Here is a 27,137-nt window from a genome sequence, read left to right on the forward strand (position 1 = left end):
GGCTGCTTGTTTGCTCCACAACAACTTCACGTGACCAATCACGACTCCGCTCCACGCTCGCGAAGGCAGACACAACAGCGCCGGTGTGTTTGTGCTGGACACGTTTTATACAAAAATATGCACGGCTTCAGACAGTGATACAACAACACAAGAATGCTCGCATGAACACAAACAAAAAGGCAGGACACATTCACGTGGCGGAAGAAAGGAAGCTAACTGCGCAACACAAACGCGTGTCAAGTTATAATGTCTGGCCTTACAATAAGCAGAGTGGTTACGATTTTTACAAGAATAAAGTGTCAAAGCGGCCCAGGTTCAATCGTGCCTGGGATCAGTTGATGCACATTATCCCTCCATTCTCCGTCTCTTATTATTATTTTCTAGCAGGTCAGTCTCATGTACGTCTGATTCACTGCATCTCCAGGCAGTGTACAGCACGCACGGTCAGTTTTGACTGCGTACAGTGGCCCAACGACGACAGTGCATGGATGTACGTGGGGACCAGTGCAGCAGCTTGTACAGTAGCAGTACAGTTTGTTCCCAGTCATTAGACAGTGACCCTCTTCAGCCACAGTAGGTGAGCACAGCGCTCGAGGGCGCCAGAACTGTGACGCCAGGAAAAGAAGGCGAGTTCGTAAAAAGATGAAGTCCTTCTGGAGTTTGTGTCCTCGAACGCACAACGCAGCCGTCTGCTGGGTGTCTTCGGGGGAACTCAAGTCTTCTTGCAGAATGTCCCTGTAGAGGTAGTTTTAAGTGGCACCAGACGACAGCTGCACTAGTAATAAGGAAATACGAGCGTAGATGGGGTCTTCGGAGACTGGGAGGTGGTGTGATAAGGAGCATGTGGTGTTGGAGGCGAACATCCGCGGCTGTGGTTCGATGACGGGGACCCTAATGGAGAGACAGGGAGCGTGAATGAGCCAGGATGATATGTCTTTGTGTCTTTCTGTGTAAAGATGTGAGCGCTCTCCCACCGTTTTCCATTAAGCTGCTGCCATGGGGTGAGCCCGACCCACAGTGCTGGTCCGGCCCTCTTGGCTTGGAACCTCTGCCTCGCAGCACATCTGCTATCTGTAATGGATTTACAGTGTGTTACAAGCTGACATGACCCGAAGACAGGGTCAAAGGGATCTCGAGGAGTCACGAGATATAACGCTGCACCATTCAACCTTGGCCTCCAGGGGGAGGAACGCACACGTTCACTTCCTACTATTCATCACAGCTTAGTCTAGTACGTTTAGCTTTATTGCATCTCTTGATGTGACTGAAGGAACGAATGGATGGAATTTTTCAGCATAAAATTACAGCGTGACTACAACTGTGGACAAGCGCAGTTCAGTTATCTTGAAGAGGCAATTTAGAAGTATAAATAGAGACAAATACCACAGTGTGCAGGGCATTACAGCAGTGTTGGTGTCCCCTCACCTTCTTGTTCTTGGCCACCATAACAGGGGTGTCGTTGTGGTAGTTCTTCAGGCCGCTCTCAGCCCCGCTCTTCAGCAGCAGCCGCACCGTGTCCACCTGACCTCTGCCACAGGCGTTGTGCAAAGCTGTGTTCCCACTGTATGACTGGCTGTTCACATCACAGCCATTCTGCGAATGAAAAGAGAACAAGGCATGAGTTAAACAGAAAGTCACTAGGTTCAGTTGAAAGCGAAACAAGAGTTAGGACCGTGGACATACATCAGATAGAAGATGCAGCTGAATAGAAGATAAAAGGAAACTAAAAGACTGTCCATGTCCAACTGCTAATCGTTGATTATAGAACTAAACCATAAATGTTTTGCTTCAATTCCTTGAAAGTTTTATCTCCAAGATAGTTTCAGTAGCAAACTGGGTGTATCTGGCGTGTTGCTAACAACTAAAACAGACGATCAGATACAGCTGACTCACACACCATTCTCTCGCCTTGCACCCTCATTACCTCAATAAGGAAGTGGACCATGTCTGCATTATTGCTCTCCACAGCATGCATGAGAGGACTCTGACCACTTTTAATGTCCTAATTAAAAAAAGGCATATTGATGAATGTCATTGGATGCAGAAACAGCTCATTTGTCATGATGACCGTTGATTCAGTGCAGCACGTGGACTGACCATCGCGTTGATGTCTGCACCTGCATCCAGCAGCATTCTGGCCAAATCCTTGTGACCTTGCAGCACCGCCACATGGAGAGCGGTCAAACCTGAGAACAGGGAAAAAGCAAAATCAAAGTTTTAGATCCAGCTGATACAAGTGTCAGTGGAGATATAGAGCATACGGACACAAAACCTTTGGAGTCTTCAAGTCAAACAGAGCTTTAAACACACTGGAGAACGCTACATGAAATAGGTCTGTCAATGCCATTATGTCCTAAGCGTAACACATCTCTCTAAGTGCAACAATGCTCCAGTTCTACGATGAAGTGAAAGAAAGAAACCTTTGTTTTAGATTGGCATTCTTAATAAAAAAAGGGCCTGTATTTTAGGGGCTGTCTCATTAACCCACTGTGCTAACATGCTAACATGCTATGAGACGACAGAACCGGTAATGTGACACAGGAGAAACAAAGATCACAAAGGTAGGAAGTAAATGTCCTTGTCATCTTCCACCCACACACCAAAATCAACAATCACGAAAAAATAATAAGGGAACAAACATCTTTGTCAGTCAAGACTGTCAGCAGCAGCAGCCGGGCCCCCACTTACCCTCATAGTTCCTGCTCTCCAGGCAGGTTGGGGATGAGGAGCGAGCGAGCGCTACAGACAGACATTGGGCCTGGTTGTATTCACAGCAGAGGTGGAGTGCTGTTTGGCCGTTGCGATCCAAGGCAGCAGGGTCTGCCCCTGCTCTCAGCAAAGCGCCCACCATGTTCGGCTGCTGGGTTATCACTGCCAGATGAAGGGGAGTCTGCAAGGGTGGGAGGTGAAAGCAGAATTGAGAGGTTGGAAATGCAACCACAAATCTCACTTTGCAGTTTGCACTAGAACCCATCCAGCCCAAGTTAAAGGGCGGTTCTCCAGCTAGAAGCTCCCTGGAGACAAACCCTGCAAAACCTGTGTAAAAGCACATTATGGCAGGGCACAGCTGCCTTCTCACAAATCTTACGTTCTCTAAAATGGTTGCGACAAAGTGGAAGAAAGGTTTTAATTTAAAGCAGAGGCTTTTACTACTAACCTGTTTAACAGGTTAAAGGTCAGAAACACAAACAAACAATACAGTGCCCGTAATTAAAGGCCAACGCCTGAAATAAATGAACAGGGAACTATGTCTGGTCTAGTCTCAGGGTTGTTACATGAATGATCTTGACAAACAGGTGCATGATTATTTCCCTACATACAAAACAACACCTAGGCCGTAAATAAATCACAAGACAAAAATTACCAGCAAAAGCCCTAGAAGGCAATAAATTTCGAATGAGGATGAACCTGTTCTCACAGACAGTCCGCCAGAAGCAGAAATTACACGCAGTTTACCAGGTGCTTTCCTGAACTGATCTATCAATTACTGAATTAAACCATATGAGCAATCGAGGGTGATCCTGTGGGTGAGGTGAGCGTGTATCATCCTGTACATAATATGTCAAGTTTGGCCAGGGAGGGCACTGACGAGTTGCACTTCGAATTAGGCAACGCAACAGTTCTGTTATAAAGGGAAGTCTTTGAACCTGGAATTTTCAGCTGCTATTTAAGTTACACAATAAACGCAACAATCAGGAACAGATTGTTGCTCCAAGTTTCACTTTTGCTGCTTTACTATTGTGTGTGTGTGTGTGTGTGCGTGCATGCGTGTGTGTGTGCGTGCTGGAGGGTTGTTCCAGTAAACTCTTAAAAAAAAAAAAAAAAAAAAGCATTCTAGCATGGGATCGCGTCTTTGTGGAATTCCTCCAGTGTGTCAATGCCAGTGTTCCTCCCTTCAACTCATGTTTCCCTGAATCAATGAGTCACACATGCACACACGCACGCACACACGTACTCTTGTACTGTACCACAACCTATAAACATCCATTATCAGCACATTGTAAAAAGCTTTTCTCCGCATGTCAGAAATGAAAATGTTATGGTAATATCCTAAGTCATGTCCCATAACTTGAAGTTCTTGTAACGCATTATAAAAGACATTTTCCTGAATTCGGTATGGTCCAGTTGAGACTTCCTGTCCAGTGACTCACACAAAATCAAGTAAAGATAAGAGGAAGGGTGGGAAAGGAGGAATAGGGAATAGACGGAAGCAACAGAGGAGAGTCCAGGGGAAAGACAGGATAGCAAGGGAAAATCCCTTATTTCTCCCTTGGGTTTGTCCTCAGATACATTCCTGCAAAATGACTGGATCAACATGAATGTGTGGGCATGAAAAACAGCCCAGGGCTGCAGATAGCACCACAGCTAAAGGAAGGTGGAGCCATGCAGAACGCACTGCTCTGATGCACAAATACACACCACACGCTCCTACGTCAGACACCGACAGTTACGCTGATAACATCAGTCATTTCACCAGTTATCGACAGAAGCCCAACATTATAGATGCAGGATACATTAAGATGTATGCAGCGAGAAATATGAAAGGAGACACCAGTCTGCAAGCGACAACATAGAGGCAGCACAAGAGAGCGAGGGAGATAGAGAGACACACGCAGGGAGGGAAAGTCCCTGCAAACTACCCTGTGAACCTCAGCGTAAGGTATGTTGAGAAACAGTGTTAGGCGAGGGGGGGGGGGTCACGTGACTTCTCGGAACAAGAATACTGAAGCGCACACACACACACACACACACACACACACACACACACACACACACACACACACACACACACACACACACACACACACACACACACACACACACACACACACACACACACTTAAATGGCATGCAGATAAGAAAATGAAGGGAGAGGATGAGGACGGTAAATACATACACATCCACAGTACAGTGCACATCTATATAAAACATCCTTATTGACTTATAAAAATATTAAATGTCTACTTGTTGCATTGTAGGGCTAACGTGCGCTTTTGTTAGTGTGTTTTGATCTAAACATCCACATGAGCATTTGTGCAGGTTTTAGTGTAGGTGCACCACTACACTTTCAACTGGGAGTTCACCACTATGTAGCTGCACCAATAGCATGACCAGTGTGGGAGTATCAAACAGCTGTGTCTACCATCACAGCCGTTCAGGGAGTGGAAGGCACAATGCACACTTCCACTATTGTTGACTTACAGTACCGATAGTAACACTCTGTCAAAAAGTTCCATACGCAAACCACAGAAACTCAGGATTTGTCATCAATATTGGAAAAGCTGCATTCAAATATTTCGCCGTGTTTGGGAAGTTCGCTGGTGCCTGACAATGTTCTCATGTCAGTCTGGTAAAATGTAGGTTTAAGAAAAAAAAAAGTTCCCTGGCCTCTTTTGTAAAGTATGTTCTTTATGCCTGGTATTTAGTCAAAACCACACAATCTGGTAGGCAAATGACTGTGACGGGACCTATGCCTGAAAAATCTCCCTTTTGGGTTATAAGTGCAAATGGCTTTGTGTATGTAAGTGCAAAAAAAAAACACAAGACAGTTTGTGTGCGTGCATGAGCATCTGTGGGGATGTGCATATGAGTGCAGGTGTGTGTGTGTGTGTGTGTGCACACACACTTGCACATACACGGGGCAGACAGGATATCGCAAACCCAGGCTGTCAAGCCTCAGCGATGAGGAAAGACAACACTGATGATAGCACCAGCGTTATTTCTGGTAAGCAGGCCCGTGGTGTCCTGTGTGGTGTGAAACCCCAGCCCTGAGAATTAAAGCCGTGCACAGCTCAGGTGCTTTCTCCGCTGGAGGATGAAAGAGCGAGAGCTGGCAGAGTGAAGGCAGGGAGGAGGAGACAGCAGAGAAGAAGAGAGAATGTGGAAGTACTGGCCTCGTGCCAGGGGCCGGGACAGCCCTGGATTGGGAAACACTGAAGACAAGTCCTTGTTCACATTCCAGTCAAGCACGCTGCAGCTATTCCCTTATGTTGATGTAGTGGGTTGAGTCATCCACTGATCCTCCAAAGAAAAGTCACCTCTGTGAGCTTCACTGGGACCAGTAGCTCATAAAAACCAATATTAACCATTTATTTATCCATACACTGTAAATGCTCCACATGCACTTTTACTTGATGTGTACTGAATCCTCTGCTTGTACCAATGCAAATATCGCCTTTCAACTCATAAATGTCCAAAAGCAACAGCTGGTCTGGTCTGAACGCATTTCACAACATGGTAAATCCTACTGCGGAGTGAAAAATCCCTTCCTACAGGGAAACGGTGCCGTAGAAAACCATGTGCAACACGACAGAGAACCGTGAAAACCACACGCAGGCCTTCCCAGTATGTGCACGGCGTCGGCTTGTGGCAAAGACAGGTGGAGGAACAGGGACGGGTGAATTCCACTGCTTAACCATCAGCCAGTGGCTCTGAGGGTGTACGGTAACACCGCTCAAGGCAGGGAGGAAACCAAGGCACTTCCTCTTTCATTCTTTTCCATGTCACTGTAACCAGGAGGGCAATGCAGGGGAACGGGTTTTGGACCGCGTCTGTCTTTTGTCCTGTCTCGCTGCTCATGTCCTCTTGATTAAACACGACTGAGACACACACACACACACACACACACACACCTCCAATTATTCATTGGAGAACGGCGGCGAGCGCGGACAGGTTGGCGGCGGTACCTGGCGGAGGTTGTTGTAGACGTCAAGGCTCCTGTGAGCCCACAGCAGGAGGTCGATCAGCGTGCAGACCATGGCCGCCTCCCCCTGCACCACGGCGATGTGGAGGGCTCTGGAACCAGACAGACACACAGACTCATTAGAAACAAAAAAAAAAAAGGTCACAAGACACGTCCCACGGCCCACTGGTGATTTAGAAAGGTAGAAAGTGTTCTACAGCACGTGGAAAGTGTATACGTCACGAGACGCAGCAGCGCACGTGGTGGCGTTAACGTACAGAGAGGCGGCGCACACTCAACTTGAAATGGGAAATGGCCTTTTAGCTTCCGTACAGAGCGGTAGATAAAAGAAACTGATGCAATTCCTTGTCTTTGTATCTGTGTGTTTAACCCGCGGCTACGCCCAGCAGGCAGTGAGCCTCGCTCAGAGTGAAGACTGGCCCGGCTGGTCCAAAGGTAACAAAGGCCACCTCTCACCTCATATAAGCTTACCTTCTATATGACCCCATCAATGGCAGCCTGGAGTTTAATGGAGGCTACTGTATTGTATGTGCTGGATGATTTCTGGGCCGTTTCTTCGAGGATACGCAAAATCAGCCATTTCACATTCATTTTCCTGAACACTTGGGTTGAATTGGTGATCACAAGCAGTCAATTCCGCTTTAAGTTGACCACCTGAAACGATCCCACGGAAGGTTGCACGAAGGAGATTCACAGACGTATGGGCCTGACTCAGTGCTCTTATCACGGCTTATCAAGACCAAAGGGGAAACCACTATCTGTGGTCTCGATGTGAAGCGAGAGAACAAACACAGGCCAAAGTTTAGGACAGGGAAGGGCAAGACGAGTGGGGGGAGGGGAATACATGTAGAAAACTGCGTGCAGCGGTTTTCATAATCATTCTGTCAGAAGAAGCAGCTTCCAGTAAGAGCCAGACTGGTTTCATGTCACTTCCTGTTGTCGGCGACAATGGCAGCATTCTTTCGCCTTTATCTGCTCTGTGCTGTCAAATCTAGCCATTAAGCTCTCCGGTTTTTGACAGGGGCTTTTTCTGTAGGCTCTCTCAAGTCAGCTTCAGCCAGGGCCTCCGTCGTTATCAGACACACACAGTGCAACCATGCGACAGGAAGCAGGGATGCTTCTCGAGAATAGGTTAAAAGTACCCTTGCGCAGGGTTTGAGGTCAAAAATAAGTTCTCACAGAGACAAAAGCACTTGCAACACTTCCTCCTAATGATGTGTCCCACTGACATGGAGTCATTAACGGCGGTAATTTCCGGTAAAAGAAGCAGATGTCAGACACTAAGTCAAACATATTTATTTATTCCTTTATTAGTCTACTGATCTTATTCTTTAACACTGTGCTGAGGGCGAGGATTTCCAGACGGATGCTTGTGGTCTGTAAAAGTCAGCAATAAACATGTGCAAACCTTTGCTCGGTGGCTGCAGGAGGCAGGAGCGCCGGGGATTCTGGGTAAACTGTGAGTGTACGCGCGCACGCCCAATTCCCACACATGCCACATGCACGCGTAAGCGTGGAGGCTGACCGCACACGTGAACCAGAGCCATGAAGGCTGCTGGGGACGAGCGCAGTGATCAGATGATCGGCTCCTGACTTTGGAGAAAAAGCAGAACTGTTCCTGTAACTGAGCCCAACATAGTAACTTAATTAGTATCAGACTGATCAGATTTATTGAACACGCCTTAGAAAGGCTCTCAGACCCATATTATGTGAGCCCAGGGTCTCTGATGGAGGCGACACCATGTGCCAGCTGTAGTTTGACACTGACAAATACAGAGGCAGAGCTCATTTAAACTCCTTAGACTTCATAGAGGCCTAAGCTCTATCTGCATCCATCTCTCTCTTTTTCGCTTAAGATGAAACTGTACTGTTTCTAGTTCCTGGAAGTGGGGCAGACCACAGCCCCAGATAACCCCAGGCTCAGCGGCACTGACGCAGATAGGAGTCCCAAGCCTGCCGCAGTATCACAGTCAGCCCCAGTGTGTGTGTGCGCGCGTGTGTGTGCGTGTGCGTGTGCGTGAGAGACTGCACAGGAAAAAAAGGCTGAGAGAGAAGACAGCTAATGTGCGGTATCCTGTTTGGTGTGGAGGGTAAGCGCGAAGCCAAACTGAATAATGAGACTCGAGCCTAACATATCCTGTGGTCTGTGGAGCAGCTGAGCAGTGAGGTGATGCGTCAGTGTGTATGAATAGTAAACAAAAGAGAAGCAGACGTGACAGCCGAGTTAACAAGAAACGACGCTTCGGCCACAGCTGCGCTGCTCGTTATGCAGAACGATGCTGCTTCCCGACGTTGTCGAACGCATCTAGAAAAAGCGAGAAGCTCTGCTGGTTCGTGGCTTTTGAACCGTTTTTCCCAGAGGCGCACGACGTTCATTAAAGATGGGACATCTCTCAAATCCATCAGTTTTTCTTCTTAGTCAGAGAGTTAATAATTGAGCGTGCAGAGCCCCTTTGAAGCATTCGTGTATGAAAGCAACTATTGACACTGTATTTGAGATGTTTTAGGAAACCTCATCGCTGCTCCAAGAGGGGCTCACCTGGCTGTAAATACAGAAACACCATCAGCCAGCATCATCAACGTTTTCACCAAATCAGTGAAACAGCCTAACATTGAATTCATGACTCAGCAGAAATATGCATTCCACAGGTAATATTGCTCAAAGATATCGAGATTCCTGCTACTACAGAGCAGCAAAGTCCCATCACTACAGAACCAACTAGCAGAAAATTGGCACCGTTGGCCTCTAGTCAACTTTCACAACCTATTCAGTGCAAGTGCAGAATCAGTACTAGATCTACACATCTGCAAGTGGCAACGACCCAATTCATGCAACATTCTAGGTGCTATAAATCTTCTGACTGACTGGAAGTTGGCATCCATTTGTAGGAACTGCAGAAACAAACAACACGTCTGCACATTATACATGTGAATGGCAGTGTGGATAAGCTACATAACACAGAAAAGAGAGAGAGATGAAGCTGATAGAAAGAAAGCGGTAAATGAGGAAGTGAGGAGCGGATGTTTGGGTTTTTTGAGACCATTCATTTAAAAAACACTGAGAACAAAAGAGAGAGAGAGAGAGAGAGAGAGGGAGAGAGAGACACACACAGACACCTGAGAAAAACCACAATCACATTTCAAAACTGAGCACTCACTGGTTTTCCCGAAACTAAGGGGCTCAGAGGCGCTGAGAACAGAGGATGAATACCCCATTGACGCAAGAGGAGGCGCATGCTCGCTATCACACGCGACGTGCACACACGCACACTGATGCACACAGGGTGGAGAGGGATGGGGGGGGGGGGCTGTTTGATTCTGCAGAATTCACACAGTTTCAGACAACCAAAGACACAAGCAGGTATTATTCAAGCGAACTGAATTGGCATCGAGAGGCTTGATATTCTGACAGTATGCAAATAGTGCAATTGTTACTAATTGTGAGATTTCATATCAGTTTTGTCTCTTTGATCGTCCTGCAAATATGAATAACATGATTAAAAAATACGCTTGAATCTTTACACTTTGCATGTTTGGAAAAATGCACGCGTTAGTCCTTTAGCACTTAGCAACAGCAAGCATGTCAGACATTATGGGAGCCTGAAGTAGCTGCAGACCTGGCTACGGCATCAACAGCTGCCACATGTCATCTGATTTATGACTACTCTAAAAGTTCATCACGAGTGTGTTTCAACCTAATGCAAATGACAGTGATGCTGGTCGAGAGTGATAAACCACAATAAGTGCTGCTTAATTCCTGGACATGCTGCGTTTTCTGTCACATGGCGGTGTGTGTGCGTGTGTGTGTGTGTGTGTGTGTGTGTGTGTGTGTACGTGTCTGCACTCCATTTCTCATTTCAGTTAAAGCGTGTGGGTGGGTGTCAAATCTTTAGACAAAGTAAAGTAACCATGCGTTAAAGTTTAATATTTGCATTCACATGGTCTCAAGAACTCCTCCAGCGTCCTGTACGCGGTTCCTTCATTCCTGAGCCCGGCCAATAAAGTGAGAACGCAGAAATCGCAAACACGCAACACCTGTTTTATGTGACGGGCGATGACGACCGGTCCTGATCCACGCAGCAGTAAAGAATGAGGCTGATATGAGAGAGCCAGAGCCTGTACAGTGAGCTGATATTACACATGTCACAAAAACCACATCCAGATTGTGCAACATCAAAAGTTTTGTGTATGAGGTCAGACAGCGGCTTGTCAAAACTAGCCATGTTTGGTCCAGTTACACGGACTAGTTATTTATGGTACAAAATCTAGTTTCACTTTTTATATCAAGTGAAGCTTTTTCCTTGAGAAGATCACTGAAGATGTTTAAGTGTCAAGTCACACAGATGCACATCGGCCTGTGGCTATGTCTGGATTCACCTGTTAGCGCCACAGCGCTACCAGACGCTGTAGTTCAATTTCATGTAAACATATCACGTTTTAGAGGAAAACTGCTGAGTTGAACTTTGGCAAGTTTGCAGTTGCAACACTGCCACTTGCAAGAGTTAGGAAATTGAACGATTTAGCCTCAGACTGGTGGAGTTCATCACAAGTTCAACACGGAGATGAAGGTGTGTGTTTATCCTCGCAGGCGACAATGAGCTTTCTCGATCTGCTGGAAGTCTCATGAATATTGATGCTCGGTGAAATTTGAGCTCTGTGAATTGTGAAAAGTTTCGTCTGTCTGCTCGGTCGTCTGACTAAACTGAGGTGGATATGAAAATGAGCTGGATGGATGAATCACGGGACCCTTTAGGGTTTGCTGCATGCAATCTGTAGCTTGGATGAGTACGACCAGATGAACCACATACATGAGGACTGTCTGACATCCACATATGGACACGGAATTTAAAGAGATCGACATACGTGTCTCCATCTTCATCCTGATGCGTGGCCAGAGCGATACTGGGCAGCAGGCTTTCGGTTTGGGCCAGAGCGTTTGGTTCTGGAGGCCAACAGTACATCTGGACCGTGTTGTAATGACCTGTGAGGAATGACAGGAAGGCACAGACGGGGGGAGAAAGAGGCAAATCGTGAGGATTCTAAAAGCACTGACCTCACGTCAAGTCAAAAGAAAGGCGTGCAACTGATAACCTATCACTCTGTGTGTGTGTGTGTGTGTGTGTGTGTGTGTGTGTGTGTGTGTGTGTGTGTGTGTGTGTGTGTGTGTGTGTGTGTGTGTATACACTATCCAGGTCGAAGTATACCGGGTAAGAATGCCTTTATTCTTAATAAACTACCGCTGTCAGAGCGCTGGAGTGAAGACAAAGTGGGAGTTCCAAAATAGCTGACTAGGCGTTTTCTCATTAATTCAGCAGTAGCTCCTGCATCATGACTAATCATGACTAAGTCACACTAATGGCCCAAATTATACCACAAGGGAATGAGGGTGCTTTTTGTGTGTGTGTGTGCGTGTGCGTGATTTAAGTGGTTAAGTTTTGGTTTAGGTTAGAGCAGGGCAGGCGTCCTTTAGTTAGAGTAAGTCTTCAACCCTGATCCTCGGGATCCACTGTCCTGTTAGTTTTCCAGCTCTCGCTGCCGATCACCTTGTTCAGGTGCGACCGTCAGCTGTTACCTGGATAAACACACCTGGTCAAGGTGATCAGCATCAGCTGGAGCAGTGGGAGTTGGAAAACCAGCAGCAGTAATGATGAACTACAGGCTAACAGCAGGTTTGTGGAGTAGTTTTAAAGTACTTTTACACAGTTAATACACTTAAAGACTAAAAATGACATCACGGGGCATTCATGCAACAGACTGGAGCGCTTACTATAGTAGGGCATCACGCGCACAGGGTAAACTTCCAGAGCGTGTCCCCGCTCTTCAAACCTCCTGGGAGTCACCGGTCTTCTCTCCAGACGATGGTCCACGGTCGGAACCGTTCGGTCCGTATCACCCGCGGGGGACGAGCGGTCTCCGCCGTCCGCGGGAGCCGGCGATCGCCTCTGCGTCTCCGGCTCGGCGTGAAACGGGCGCTTTCGGAAAGGAAGCTGGTGCGGAGATTTGGCCGCCGCCCGCTTGCGTGCGGCACCGGCGGCCGCGTCCGGTGCGCTCCTCGCGCCGGAGCCGTTCAGCGCGCCGCCCCTGTCCGTGCCCGTGCACGCCGGCGGTGCGGGAGAGACGCCCGTCACCGCGGCGTCACTCGCGCGACTCTTGCAGTCCGGAATCGCAGAGCCGGCGCTCCCACGCTCTCGGGTGGCGCTGGTGCGCAGATCCAGCGGCGCCGTGGCAACCGTCTGGTGGTCACCGTTCATGGTCATGATCCTCGGCATCAACCGGCGTCGAGGCGCTCGGGACGTGGAGAAGCTCGAGGTGTGCGCGAGAGAAACCCCGTCGAGGCGTAGTGACGGTGGGATCAGTCCATCCACAGTGGATAAGAGCGCACAATTCCTGTATCCATGAAATCAGCTGGCAGCGATCAAACAGTCACTCACGGGCTCGTTCTGTGTCAGTTGCAATCAGTCATCACTCAGAATGCAAAGGTATTTCCCAAAAAGAGCGTCTGCGCATGGTTCAGGCTGCGCGCGTCCTGGCGCACCTATAGGACTGCAGGTACAGAGCAGCTGCGCTCGAGCTCATCTGCTTTTAATGAACGTAATCAGCGGCGGTGACGGTGCTTTCCCTTTAAAGCGAAACAAAAGCGAGCGCAGTGCAATTACATCGAGCCAGGAAGGAAAGAGTTAAATTCAGAATAACTTCTGCGTCTGTCAAAAGTTCAAAACATCTAGCGCCCAAGTGAATTTCTTGAGAATCTCATAGATCTCATATAGATGCCTCGATGCCTTGCGTTTATTTAACACACACACACACACACACACACACACACACACACACACACACACACACACACACACACACATTCTGACTCTATTAGTTTGAAATGAGTCTCTACTTTACTAAGTGCCAGAGCACTGATTATGTGCACTACCTCTGCTTAGTGTGAATCAGTGACTGAAGCGCCAGTAGTTTATCAGTCAGGGACGTGTATGGTCAAATGGTTCACTTACACTGAAAGTCAGATAATAGATTTTATTGCATATTTGATTCCTATTGTCGATTTGATTCACTTACCAGAGCAAATGGTTTAAGATAGTGTGTAATGTTGTGTTTTTCCCTTTGTGCAAACGCCTCCACAGATGGTCCCAGTTTACAGTTAACGAGGCAGCAAGGCAAGACCTAAACTGTTTTCATTGTGAAATTAGGCGCACAGCCAAAGTGTTATTGTCAGATTCAAGGAAAAACAGAAAAGTGTAACAAAAATAAAAAAGCTTTGAAGGCTACACTTCCTTTGTGAACTTGTCTGCACCCTCTGAATGATGTCACGGAAGGTTTTTTTTTCTTTCATGACATTTCTGTTATTTTGTGATGTTCATCTTACGCAGAGGGCGAGACCTAGTGTTTTGATTTTACATTATATTTTGACATAGTCACATTTGCTGTTACACAACATTGTGCAAAGTGTGGTCAAATACAGCAAACTGTGGTCTCAGGCTGTCAAATTAATATTAGTAACAAATAGTTACTATGTAACCTTATAATATTAAAAACACATTTGGCTAATGCTTATTTTAATTTGAGCACTCAGAACTTAGTTTTGCAAAGAAACATTGCAACGTACAAGACAGCGGTGGCATTATGTCAACTGTGCAGTCTGTGAATTCGGACCGACTGTCCTCGCTATGAATGCCTTCTTTATTTTTTTTCTTATTTATCCTCCAGGGGGTCCAAGTTCAGCTCAAAGTCTGCATTCACCAATCCAAGGCCCCAGATAAACTAGCACATCCGTTATGTGTGATACACAGACCCACGGCATACAAACCATAAATGCGCACACGCGAGCACTGTTGCAGCCTAATCACAGATCTTTGCCTCCTCTTTGCTCTCATCCTACTCCACCCTCAGCCTAGCGTCTGATTACCAGGGTCAATTTGGGACTTTCCTATTTCCACTGAAGTGTGGAGCGGGCAACGGAAAGTCAAGCGTAGTGTTTAAAGTCCCTAAAACACCCTGACACCAGACAAACACGTCTTGCAGCTGTCAGAGCAGTCAAGCATTAGGGTCTCCTCTGGCAGAAGCTGCTGTATCATTGTGCATTAAGGGCCGCCCTGCTCTGCAGCCACTCTCATCACGAACATGCTCGACATTGAGCTGAATGATTCAAAGACTGGATGAAGTGTGAAGTGAAGTGATCTCAAACGGTGTGCACATATATGTGAACAGAAACAAAAGCCTATACCACATATTCTGGGGCTCAGTAGTAATAGTGATGCATGGTAAATGCAAAGCTCAGCTCAGTTAACCAGAACCAAAACAGTGAAAGGAGGGCCCCTTGTGACAGGACGGCAAAGATGCAGCTACAGTCTATGAGAAAGTCTAAACGTGCTCATACTTAAAACAAAATCAGAGGTTGGGTTTATTCTTTTAAAGGCAATAAACACCTACTGACATAAATAATTGAGCAACAAGGAATTAATCATGTTTCCAATCAAAGGCAAATGTAATGGTTTTCAGACAGCTAATTAGCATAAACCAGGCGCACAGCAGGGGATGATGGGAACACTGAACTGTAGTAGTCAGTTATTTTATAAATGTTGTCCAAGTCTTTTCATTAAATGCAACAGTTTACAGGTTTTAGCTTCTTAGATGTGAGATTTTGTTACTTCTCTGTGTTTGTGTTTGTGTTTGTGTAAGGTACATTTTATTTTTGTGAGCGTGGAGCAGAAGCTAACTGTGAGAACAAATGTTACATCATACAAACTATTTACAGTTATCGCTTAAGTCATTTGAAGTTGTAAATATTTGCTAAAAAACAAAGTGGAAATGAACATCTTGGCCTAAATGCTGATAAATTAACAACAAAAAACTGAGGTCCTACAGACATTAGTATTGCAATATTATTTTTGATGTATTTAAATTAACATAAGTATAAGATAAGACGTTAGAAGTGTACAGTTGCTTTGACTTAATTAACTGTATAACAATCATAAATCAAGGTTTTAACCTGATGATGGCGCTAAATGACAAGGTAAGGAAGTCATTGCAATTCATTCAACAAGGGCTGAACCATTTTTTCTTCTCAAAACCACAAACATCAATCCTGTGCTGAAAAGCTGACAAACGGCCAACGTTGCCATGAACAAAATGACACACTCGTGCCATACTTTGATCCAGTGCAGTGTGAGCTGCTGATTCCGCTGATGTACGCGCTGGACTCGAACTTTGACCTGGGCCTCGACATCGTCTGGCCTCTCTGCCGTTAAGTCGTCCGCCTGTCTGGAAGTTGCCCCCCACCCCCCCTCCACCCCCCGTCGCTCTCATTCTTAGCAAATGTTTAATCTGGAGTCCACTCCTCCCTGCCTTCCTCCCGCCCCTCTCTGTCTCTGTCGCCCTGTCTGAGCAGCACAGCAAAAGAAAACAAACCTGTTCGTCGGGCTGCAACCAGGAAACCAATCACAGGCTGAAGGGGAGCGAGAGAGAGAGAGAGAGAGAGAGAGGGCGACGCCAGCTGAAGGAGACAAAGGCGAAACGGCGGCAGGGTTTCAGGCCATGACAGGGAACTGAGAGTCAGTGTCTGAGCTCCGTGCACGCTGACAACGTGGGACGGCTGCGATGATGATGAGGAGCATGTGATCACTGCTAAGGTGAGCTCTGATATAAGCTAAGATATGCTCAGTGTGGAACAGTGGGTAGAGTTGGGAGGTGAGTGCGGTTGTCAGAGTCACGGTGGGTTTCAGATTGTTTTTAGTTTGTCATGATAGCCATGTCATGGGTGTCTTATCGCCGAATGACACATGTATTTTTGAAATGTTCTCAACAGCGTGAGAAGCAGCGGCAGCTCTGCCGAGTGAACGCGCGTAGCGTTGGCTGCATGTTTCAAGATGCACCTGCTTTCGTTTCGCCAGCGACTATTTTAACGTGGCGCCTGTTTGATGATGTTCAGGTGTATGTGTTCTCTCTACACATAAAAAAAAAACACAGCGTGCAACAAAAAGTGACAATTCCAGTGACAGATGACAGCCAGTGTCTGCTTCTGCCCTAATTCCTAAAAGCATTTGCATAAACTTCAACACGCACTCTGAAGTTGCGCTTTCACATGTCTGTGCACAATTGGCCTGTTGTTCGTTCACTGTCCCTCCTCCTCCTCCTCCTCCTCCCCCCGTGACATTTAAAGTCGATTTTGCTTTCGTCACCTTTCGAACACGCAGCGGCGAAATGATGGCAGCAGCAGGTTCCGGAGCCCCCAAGAGCCCGAAGCTGAGCTCCGAGGCCCCGACCAGCGGAGACTGGCGCCTGGTGGACAAGACCCTGAAGCGACTGGACAAGCTCCACGATCTGTGCACGCAGCCCAGGCTCGGCCTGAGGAACAGCCCGCCGTACCTGCCGGATCTGGTGTTGGAGAGCAGAACGCTGTTCGCGCTGGTGTGGCAGCCCTACCGCAGCGCCAGGACGGGCGGCCAGGCCCCCCGCGGAGACGAGGCCGCCTACCTGAGGATCCACGTCAGAAACCTGCTGGATAAGACGGACAAGGCCGTGATGCTGTTTAAGGAGGGACGGGAGAAGATCTATGAAGCATCGTCCACCTACAGGTAAGAATGCAGCTCGCAGACATGAGAACGGCAAGGTTTGTTTTCACAGCAAACTAGACATTTACTGCACCGTTAAACTTATTAGACGGGATTTACTTCAAAATGCACTATATTTAATACTACACATTTACTCACGACTGTTTGTAACACAATTAAACAATTAGTTGACCGGCATAGTTTTAGCAGAACATTTTGGTGGTTGAGGTTTTATAAATTTGCTAGGTTTTTTAAAATGTCAAACCTTTCAGTCTTTAACTGGACAAAACAAGACTTTTGAAGACAGTCGCTGACTGGAACATTTTCACCTAGAAGCTGAATTTGATCTAAACTATTATTTGTCTCATTAAAAAATTCATTGGCAGCTTGGGTAATCCCTATTTGAAATTTCAGATTACTTTTCAATGTGACGTTACAACAAATAAATAAAAATATTTTTCCAAATGTTTACCTTCATATAGCGATGAGCAGACGTTTGGTTGCATTTAACTATTGCCACCCTGTCCTAAACCTGAGGCTCAGCATTTAAAACACATTCTGAGGAAAACTGTTGGCACAGGTATTACTTTAAATTTGAACATGTTCGTATGATAAACAGATTTTAGACAAGGTGACAGGCAGAACCACCTTTATTACTATTGCTAGTTTACCACTGTTCTATTACTACTCCTATCGCTCTGTAGCTAATAAGGTCAAGAATCTAAAATGAGTCCATTTGATGCATGACATGATACAGGGTAACAGATCTTAACGTTTCACAACTCACCTAGAAGCTGAATTTGATGTCTCTAAAAGGAATTAAATAAGATGTTATGACTGTTTTAACCCATATGTATTAAGATACGCTGTAATAAAATGCACAAACTATCTCAGATGACAAACTACAAACAAAGGCTTTTAGGGTTAGAGGATGAAAATAACCACGTTTGGAGGATTCTACTAGAGTGAATATTTGGATCAACTAAACAGACTGACTTTTTATTGGGAGTCTGGGCCGTGTTCACTGCTCCCGTTGGGACTACTAATGACGACGATGGTAAAAGGGCCAAACCTGCATCTTTGTGATGCTAATGTTGGCAAAATAGAAACAACAGCCTCTGAATTGGAGAAGCTCGGCACAGGGACTGTCTGAACTGAAGCGTTTTCTACCTATTCACAGTGTATTAACAAACGGCGCCTGTAAGTGAAATATCACACGGAACGCGCTGTTTTTGATCTACTGATGTAAATGACACAGACCGGTAGGACAACACCTGGACACATTCACCTGAACACACGTTAGGTCATAAAGTCGAGTGGCATCTGAATTCATCTTGTGTCACCCAGAAGTAACAGGGGGTTAAGATACATCCACTGAGACAAACTCAGTGGATCAACTCAATTTTATCAATTTTCTGCATTTTGCAGACAATAAATTCCCCATATTTTTTCAGTTTGGGGAAGAACCAAAGACAAAATGTAGGGATCACTGTAAGATCTGGAAAAACAACATGTCTTGTTCATTGTCGGCAGTATTGTATTGTGAAGATCCACGATCATATGTTATCGTATAATATTCTGTTATTTACAAGTTTTTCTCAATTTAATCATTTATTATGTGTACAAGACATCATGCGGTCATTGTGTGTGTGTGTGTGTGTGTGTGTGTGTGTGTGTGTGTGTGTGTGTGTGTGTGTGTGTGTGTATCCATATGCTAAAGGATCCGGTTACTAAAACTTCAAGTGGTTTTACACTCATTTACCCATTCACACAAGCAGCCGGACACTTTGAAAGCGATGTCAGGAGAAGCCAGAAATTCTCAGTCAAACTCAGTTGTTTTGTCCGATGTATTTCACGTTCTGTGTATTCAAAAGGAAATCGCATTAAAAAAAAAAAAAAGATTTTTGATGTGATTTCTTTAAAGATTTGTAGCGTCGTCACCATCTGCACACGCGCGATAACAGATGGCTTTTTCATTACAGTGATTTCTGCATGGCCAATCATGTGGTAAATTCACATAGTGTTATGTGTAATGTGGCTTAGATGTCGAGACAAATTGTGCAAATATTCTTTTTTGTGTCTTCGAATTTCCTGCTACAATGTTTTCCTTTTGCAGCTTGCGAAGCCACGGATTCAGGCCAGTAGGCTGGAAATATTTACTTGCTAATTGTCTTGGCTCTCACATTTGACTATTAAAATAGTAGACTCTCTTATAAGTGATACTTCAAACAAGCCGTCATAAAAACGCAAGTCAGATCTGATGTCGATTGAGGTGGATCCAATTTGAACTCATTTGCTTATTACTTATTACTAATTTGTTTGAAGATACACACATCTAATGAACTAAACCCCAAACTTCCTTCATTAGAAGTAGCAAAGCCAAAAAATGACAATACCATGTTTCCCGTTGTTGTTTAATTTCTTCAAAGGAGACATGACAGAACATTTGAGCCTCCTTTACACATTGTCATGTTTAAATTGTATTCAAAGAATAAGGACCCCTATAATTATAGTGTATATATATCACACCAGCAATATGTCTCAGATCTCAGATCTCAGTGTGTAGATGTCTTAAAGGAGCAAATTAAACCTACTGTGCTTGACAAAAGCACGAGAGTCATTGCACTCTGGTGTATGAATTTATCCTATAATACTATATACTATAGTTACTGTTACAGTAACCAGGGGGGTGCCAGGGTGCAGGTGATCAAACTAAGAATTCACTACATAAAATAACAGGACGTTTTTCATCACGCAGATGAGACGATCCTTAAAGGCGACACAGTAAACGTCCCAACCATTCACTGTAGCATCACTGGTCACAGTGATTTGCCCAGAACAACGTTCCTACTGGTGTCAGAACCCTCCGAGCACCGGCATCTTTTACATGTTATTTTTAAGTGCGTGGCCCAGCCAAAGTGAGAGATGTGGCTTCCACATTTCCTCCCTTCTTACACTCATCCCCTCAACACAGGTACGTGCAGAGGTTTTCTTTTCTCCATTAAGTCTCACTGAAGCTCTAAGATGCACAGGTTATTTTCATATGGATTAAATGTTGTTTTTAATTCAGCGCTATATTATAATAATGCAACAATTGTAGTTTGGAAACATGACATTTTTAATGCACTCTGAGTTTTATAACAATGTATTTGATTACATGTTTAATAAAAATATACAGACAAGTTAAAAATGAAATGTTTCAATTCAAAGCTCTTTTTTAATTCTTGTTTGATTTGAATGTCTGGCCTTTACAAAGCAGAAAGACATCTTAAACCTACTTTTACATCTGAAACTAAATTAAAAATAGGGTTGAGCTTGCAATTTCTGTTTAGCACTAGTGTGGGCGGTTACCTGTCAAGTTAAAGACTTGAGAAGAGACTATAAAGAGGTTTGAGGCGTGTAAATTCTGGCCTGAAGTGACACTATGGCCCCTGGAACATTTTGTGGTATTTAGAGACAAGCATGCAGCAGAGAGCATCCTGTTTGCTAGCTGGACGGCTCAGTGTTCGCCCGTGTCTCTATGGAAAGTATTAACAGCTGAAACAGTGCAGAAGTAGTTTAAATTTACAATCGAGGTGTTTATCCTCTAAACATTTAGGTATAAAACTGCATTTTATTGAACATTTTCCCAGATCTTGCACTAAACGTTCAGGCTCCCAGGGTTCATGCAACACTCATGTAAACGTGGGTCACGGTTTGACACTTCGCTTCACACACGTACGCTCCAAATCATTGTCTTAACATCAAGCTAGTGGAACTTTATGTGTGAGTAAATATAAGAGGAACTTTGTAAAAGGGAAGATTTGAGATAGAATAAGTTAGAAACTCTGTCTAGATATTGTAGGTGGAAGCAGGTGCACACTAGGTTTTCAAGGTGACAAACTCGAAGCTTAGCTTTTTTCGATGCCGTGAAAGAATTAGTGTCAAAACCAACGAGCAAAACGTAACTGAAAGTCTGCTTTCTGTCTTTCTCAGGAGAAACTTGACCAAACTGTCCCTGCTGTTCAGTCACATGCTGTGGGAGCTGAAGGGCATGTTTCCAGGGGCCTGCTTTCAGGGCGACACCTACAGAGTGACCAAGACGGAGGCTGAGGAGTTTTGGAGACATTCATTTGGCAACAAGTGCGTGTGTGGAACTGTGTGGAACGATATAATTTCGAGTGTGTGTCCACGTTGATTGAGTGCCATCTATGTGTGCGAGCAGGTGCATTGTTAAGTGGAAGATATTTAAAGAGCGTCTGCGGAGCATACATCCGTTTGAGGAGGGGATGGAGTCCATGGCTCTAAAGTCGACAATAGATCTGACCTGTAACGACCACATATCAGTGTTCGAGTTCGATATCTTCACTCGGCTGTTTCAGGTGAGGTCAAAGTTTCCAATAAAGGAAATAAACACATTCATAAATCAACAGCTTGTTACTAATCTGATGAATCTAATCTGAAAGAATACACTCCATCATGTTTGTTAGTGTGACACCAGTCTCAGTAATTTAGGCCTGGTCTGAGACTTGTACCTGGTCAGGAAGTTTACAGCACTGACAGCAAGTGTCATTTAGTAACCGATGCTGAACAGAGCGCAGCACAGTTGATCAGACCATGAAAGAGAAAAGGGGCACTCACTCATTCCAAGTGTCCCTCCTCTCAGCCCTGGAGGTCGCTCCTGAGGAACTGGAACCAGCTGGCAGTGACGCATCCCGGCTACATGGCCTTCCTCACCTACGACCAGGTGGTGGCTCGTCTGGAACACTACCTGCACAGACCTGGAAGGTTCGGATACAGGACCAAAAGCAGCACTGATCTATGTTACACATTCAAAAGCACAAAAGAGGTTTACAGCCAATGGAGGTTACTGTACATTGACCAAGCAATTGTCTAAATTATTATAAATATAGAGCCAAAAATGTCAGTCGTGCCCGGAAAACTACATTTTTTTAGGTTCTTCAAATTTGCTGCTTTCCCGGCATGTAAACGTATGTGATTCAGATTCCCTTTTGCTTGAAGCTATATCTTCCGCCTGAGCTGCACCAGAATGGGCCAGTGGGCTATCGGCCACGTGACCGTTGAAGGGGGCATCGTCCAGACCATCCCCGAGAACACGCCTCTCTACCTGGCGCTCATTCAGGGCTTCAAGGAAGGCTGGTAAAGAGGAACACGCTCAGGTTTCGGGCTTTGGGTTTCTCTGCGTGCGTGGCTTCTCAAACGCCGCGTCTGTCTGCCTGCAGCTACCTGTATCCCGACGGCCGCGACGTGAACCCCGACCTCACAAATTTGGGAGAACCGTCTCAAAGGGGCAAAGTTACCGTTACAGAAGTGGGTGACGACGCCTCATGTGATTTCACTGTGGACTGCTGTAGCGAGCAGGAGCTTTACTGAGACTATATATAAATCATATCTCTTGTAGTCATCTGTTTTGTCTCAATAACTAACCCACCACCGCCACAACAACAGGAGCAGTACGAGCTCTACTGTGAGATTGGCAGCACCTTCCAGTTGTGCAAGATCTGTGCCGAGAGAGATAAGGACATTCGCATCCAGCCCTGTGGGCATCTCCTCTGCAAACCTTGTCTCACAGGCTGGCAGGTATGAACCCCTATTTACACCAACACTGCAACTAACAGTCTGACCCGTCTTCAAAACCACAGGCTAATCTTTAGTTACCACATGCTCAGCGATATGGTAATACAGTAAGGGCAGTTACCGTAGCAGACATTATGTGAACAGAGAAGTGGAACAGTCTGGTTCAGCTACACTGCATTTATTTTTACAGGTTTGATCTTTGGTTTTAGACTCCATTACTGTAACAATGTGGGTTATTTAAATGTGGTCTGAGGTTGGTGACAAAAATATACTGTGTGTGAAGTGAATTCCTCCTTTAATATGATGCTTCGGCCTTAGTGGACATTAAATTAGGTCAATGCACAATGTCATCCGTGTCTGCAGAATTCAAAAGAACTCCATCCACACAAACAAACACACAAATTACCAATAAGCTAAACTTTCTTCATTTTACATTCAAATCCATTCCAGTTACTTTTAACTGCTGCACTGGCCTCATGAGAACATTAGAACTGTTCTACTGCACCAGGTGATGTTAAGATCTCTGTGGCTGTGATTCAGCCAGGTTCTATTTTAGGCAACAAAAGAAGCTCTGGACTCACGTCGGAATCTGTTTGCATATGTGCGTAGCCTGAAGGTTAACTGGAAAGCTTGAACAAATGAAAAATGAAGTGGTCGGTAAATAATAGATGCTGCATTTGAACACGGATCCCAGCACAATGCAGCTGTCATGCACGCAGCATGTGCTTATGTACATTTGCTACAGCGTGGGACTTCCCCCACTTCCTGTTTCCTTTTTTTGTCAACAGTGATGTTGTAGATATCCAGTCAGAATTAGTATTACATTTTCCTGTCAGCCAGCTCCTCCCATATATTCAGGGCATGGTTATATGTTTGCAAAGATGCAAAGCACCATGTCCTGACATTGGGCAAAGCCAAGTCTCACATCCTCCTCTAACCGTATCAGTCACATTCAATTTATAACAATTGCATGAGAGAGAGTGATAAATACAGACTGTCAATCTCACTCTCTCTCATGCATGAGGAGGGAATTAGACATGCTTCATGAATTTGAAGCCACAAAGGAAAAACTGTAAATCAGTCTTGACCAAGTGTCGATTTACATACATTCTACTGAGATCACAATCGACAGCAGTTTGCTCTAATTTAAATAACAGTTATATATTACATGAGCAACTTTCAAATAAGTCTAAAGACAAAATGCTTAATCTGGCAACTATCAAAGAACTTACACAACTCCCTGTTTGTTTATTTAATACAACAAACTCACAAGTAGGAAGGAAGTCAATTTGGTCTGAAAAGGGGGCAAACAGTGACACAGATGCATAATACCCCCCATAGAGCTGGAGAAGCATAAAGCACATGCTGGAGCAGAGAGGAATTAAATGACAACAATTCACATTTGTGGAAAAACCATCTACAGTGTGTACTGAACCTGGTATTTTCCACCTCCTTCATCTTTCAAGAAGTGGTGGCTTTGTTCTTTGAAGGCAAGCCCAGCATGTTCCACGACATACACTTCAAAGATGTGAAGCTGGTGTCAAGACAGCGGGCCTTCGCACTCATAGTGTTTCCATTACTCTGCCTGTGACCTCTCATTGATCGCTATCTAGCAGAAGTCGGCCGGCCACACCTGCCCCTACTGTCGCTGCGACATCAGAGGAACCGAGTCCGTTCTCATCGAGCCCTATCTGCCAGGCAGCGGGCACCTGCAGGAGGATGAAGATGAGGAGGAGGAAGATCACGAGGACATCGAAGTGGTGGTAAAGGAAATGGCCGCCCTGAGGAAGGTGTGTCACATTTCTATGATATATATATGCACGCCCCCTGGTTCTGGTTAATTATAGCCTCACTAGCAAATGCTAGTGCTGAAGTGCCACCTGCTCGGGCTGCCATTTAGCTATGAGAATCAGTTTCAGTTCCAATTGACATCGTTTCTTTAAAATTGGTAGAAATGTCTCTGAAACGAGCGGATACATTCAGAAGGAAAGGTCAAGTTCTCTGTAACTTTGAATCATTGCTGTTCTTCATTTTTGAGTTTGATATTTACGAACATTAAGTTTTATTTTCCACATCTGTTTTAAGTCAATAAGAACTAATGCATATTAATATCACTTTATTTTGTTGTATTTGTATAAACAGTCATCAAAAGACTGAGCTGTAAGCAGCTCCTCATTGAGCGCTGCTGAAAACCATTAGAGCAGCTGAGCTTGATCCGAGCGGCTGCTACAAATAACGCACAGACATTGGCCACAGTCGGTTTCTACTTGAGGTGAAAAACTTACTCAATTAGAAACTGCCAGCTTGGCTCGTCTGGCATCAGCCGCTGGTGGTGCGACCTACAACACAAGCAGTGATTGCAACAACACACACTGACACCTAGTGGGGCCAATAGTGATTAGCACAGAATGAATGCATTCACTCACTGAATGACTGAGTGAATGCTTGTTTCTGTCGGCAACGCTTCTTGTGTAACGCGTAGAAAACAAAGAGCTCAGTTCTTCCTCCAGCATCATTCCTGCCACCTGTCACACTCCTGTATTCAGTTAACAAGCACTAAATTAATTAAATATTCTGCTGTTCACACCTACAGTTTTCTAGCGTGGATTATCAGGTTCCTAGTTCCCACCTCAGCGCTCCACCCCTGCCCCCTAAAAACACCACGGCGCCGCAGACGACAGGAGAAAAGGTGCAGCCCGAACGCTCCCGCTCCGGTTCAGTGAGTTCCCACAGAGATGAGAGCTGTTGCTGCGTTACAGTACAATCGTTTCCTCCACTACCCGCAGTAGCGTGGGTAGTATGGGTAGTGGGTAGTGTGCTAATTCATGCACGAGCTGCAGAGAATCGCCGACTGTGGTGTCAGTGTCTTTGTTTCCTCTCATCAACAGGGTCACAGTGAAATGGAAGCACATAGACGACACAGACAAAAAGGCGTGAATAGGTGAGAAATAGCAGCAGTGAGTTTAAATGTGGACACGTGAGAGCTCCACACTGAGCACAATATGACATGCTGTGTCCTCCCCAATAGGAATGAAAAGGAGACACGCAACAGCAAGGAGACCTTCAGCGGGCTCGAGTCCCTCTCACAGAGGTGAGTGACGCACTGAGGCTGCAGCTCACGTTGCTCACGCCCTGCTTCTCATTCACCCCGTGTCCATTTGTTTCCTTTGAACAGCGCCGAGAACCTCGCAGAAGCAGACAGTGCTTCAAGTGATGGTGAGAGTAAGCTGCACCACCTTCTAAACCTGAGCACAAACAGTTCCGAGATTAAACCCAGATTATTCTTCAACACATTCAAATTCACATGAACGCTTGTGCCTCTAATTAACCCACTACAGCAACTTTGCCATTAAGTCCACTTGTAATGATTTGTCACATTTATATTTCTACAGTATGTTTATTGTTGAGGTCACAGTGGATTCTATAATTACTGTAGTGCAGTATATTAGCAGATGGCTCTAATGTTTTATTGCCCTCATTCATTTTATGACCACATTTTAGACCTTAAATAAAAATGACCGTCATCGGTTGTTACTAGTCCAGTTAAATATTTACTGGATGTTTCTTTTTACTTTCTGTTCTACATGATGGATAAATTGAAGTGAACTGACACTAGGTCTTAACTTTGTATACTTTTAGACTTCTCATAAATGTGTACGTTGTAGTGTGACCTCTTTTTTGTTCATGTGTAGGTGCGGTTGCATGGCTTGGACCTGCCAACCGTGTCAGAGAGAGAAGAGAGATGGACGAAAGTAGAGCAGGTCACAGAAAAGACAAATTTGGCCTTGGTGAAATGACAAGAACAATGTCATCATGATAAAACAAAGAACACTCCAATGTAAAGACTCAAGAGAAACATGTCGACTTATTACAAGTCTTCACTTGAGAGGTTTGGTGTCAGTGAATGTAAAAATAGATTCAACATCATGTTTAACTGTAAATGACCGAGTATGTGCTGCACTGTTGAACTGGAGCTGTGTGGGTGGGACAGACTGAGGCCTCCTACTGCTCAGTCATTACACAATGTGATATTATCTCCTCCGTTTGTTCAGTACTGATTTCCAGAATACAGTCTCTTTCTTCGTGACCAATGCATCTAAATGTCCATGCAAAAAAGTGTATTAAATGCTTAATATTTAAAAATTTAACTATATACTTCTACAATTTAAGTGGGGAGAATGACTTAAGTAGAAATGTGCTACCTCATTCTTTAATCCTAATGTTGCTTAATGTGGGTAAATAAAAGTCTTTTTACAATTAAACAATTAAAGCTGTAAATGCGTGCAAGTGTTTTTTTC

General features: G+C 45.1%; 2 protein-coding genes across 4 annotated transcripts; one reads left to right on the forward strand and one right to left on the reverse strand.

The window, feature by feature from the left end:
• Positions 1–86: 86 nt before the first annotated feature.
• Positions 87–13,295, reverse strand: bcl3 (BCL3 transcription coactivator). The gene is made up of 9 exons (XM_029129545.3): positions 12,471–13,295; positions 11,567–11,684; positions 6,687–6,795; positions 2,689–2,890; positions 2,098–2,186; positions 1,925–2,002; positions 1,426–1,593; positions 975–1,071; positions 87–891 (listed from the first exon to the last, which is right to left on the reverse strand). The coding sequence occupies exons 1-9, from the start codon at positions 12,970–12,972 to the stop codon at positions 776–778; spliced, it is 1,479 nt and encodes a 492-aa protein (XP_028985378.1). The 5' UTR covers positions 12,973–13,295; the 3' UTR covers positions 87–775.
• A 2,820-nt stretch (positions 13,296–16,115) lies between these two features.
• On the forward strand, positions 16,116–27,117 carry cblc (Cbl proto-oncogene C, E3 ubiquitin protein ligase). 3 transcript variants are annotated; one of them, XM_029128452.3, is made up of 14 exons: positions 16,116–16,341; positions 16,906–17,286; positions 21,238–21,384; positions 21,467–21,623; positions 21,908–22,029; positions 22,264–22,401; positions 22,485–22,572; positions 22,711–22,842; positions 24,453–24,629; positions 25,433–25,528; positions 25,728–25,780; positions 25,868–25,930; positions 26,015–26,055; positions 26,532–27,117. In XM_029128452.3, the coding sequence occupies exons 2-14, from the start codon at positions 16,913–16,915 to the stop codon at positions 26,654–26,656; spliced, it is 1,713 nt and encodes a 570-aa protein (XP_028984285.1). In that variant the 5' UTR covers positions 16,116–16,341; positions 16,906–16,912; the 3' UTR covers positions 26,657–27,117. The 3 variants fall into 3 exon arrangements, with proteins under 3 accessions (XP_028984285.1, XP_028984283.1, XP_028984284.1); XM_029128450.3 differs by having other exon boundaries at positions 16,119–16,341; positions 25,433–25,558; XM_029128451.3 differs by having other exon boundaries at positions 16,119–16,341; positions 24,456–24,629; positions 25,433–25,558.
• Positions 27,118–27,137: the final 20 nt, after the last annotated feature.

Source organism: Betta splendens, chromosome 16 (genome assembly GCF_900634795.4).
Source record: "Betta splendens chromosome 16, fBetSpl5.4, whole genome shotgun sequence".
Taxonomy (NCBI): domain Eukaryota; kingdom Metazoa; phylum Chordata; class Actinopteri; order Anabantiformes; family Osphronemidae; genus Betta; species Betta splendens.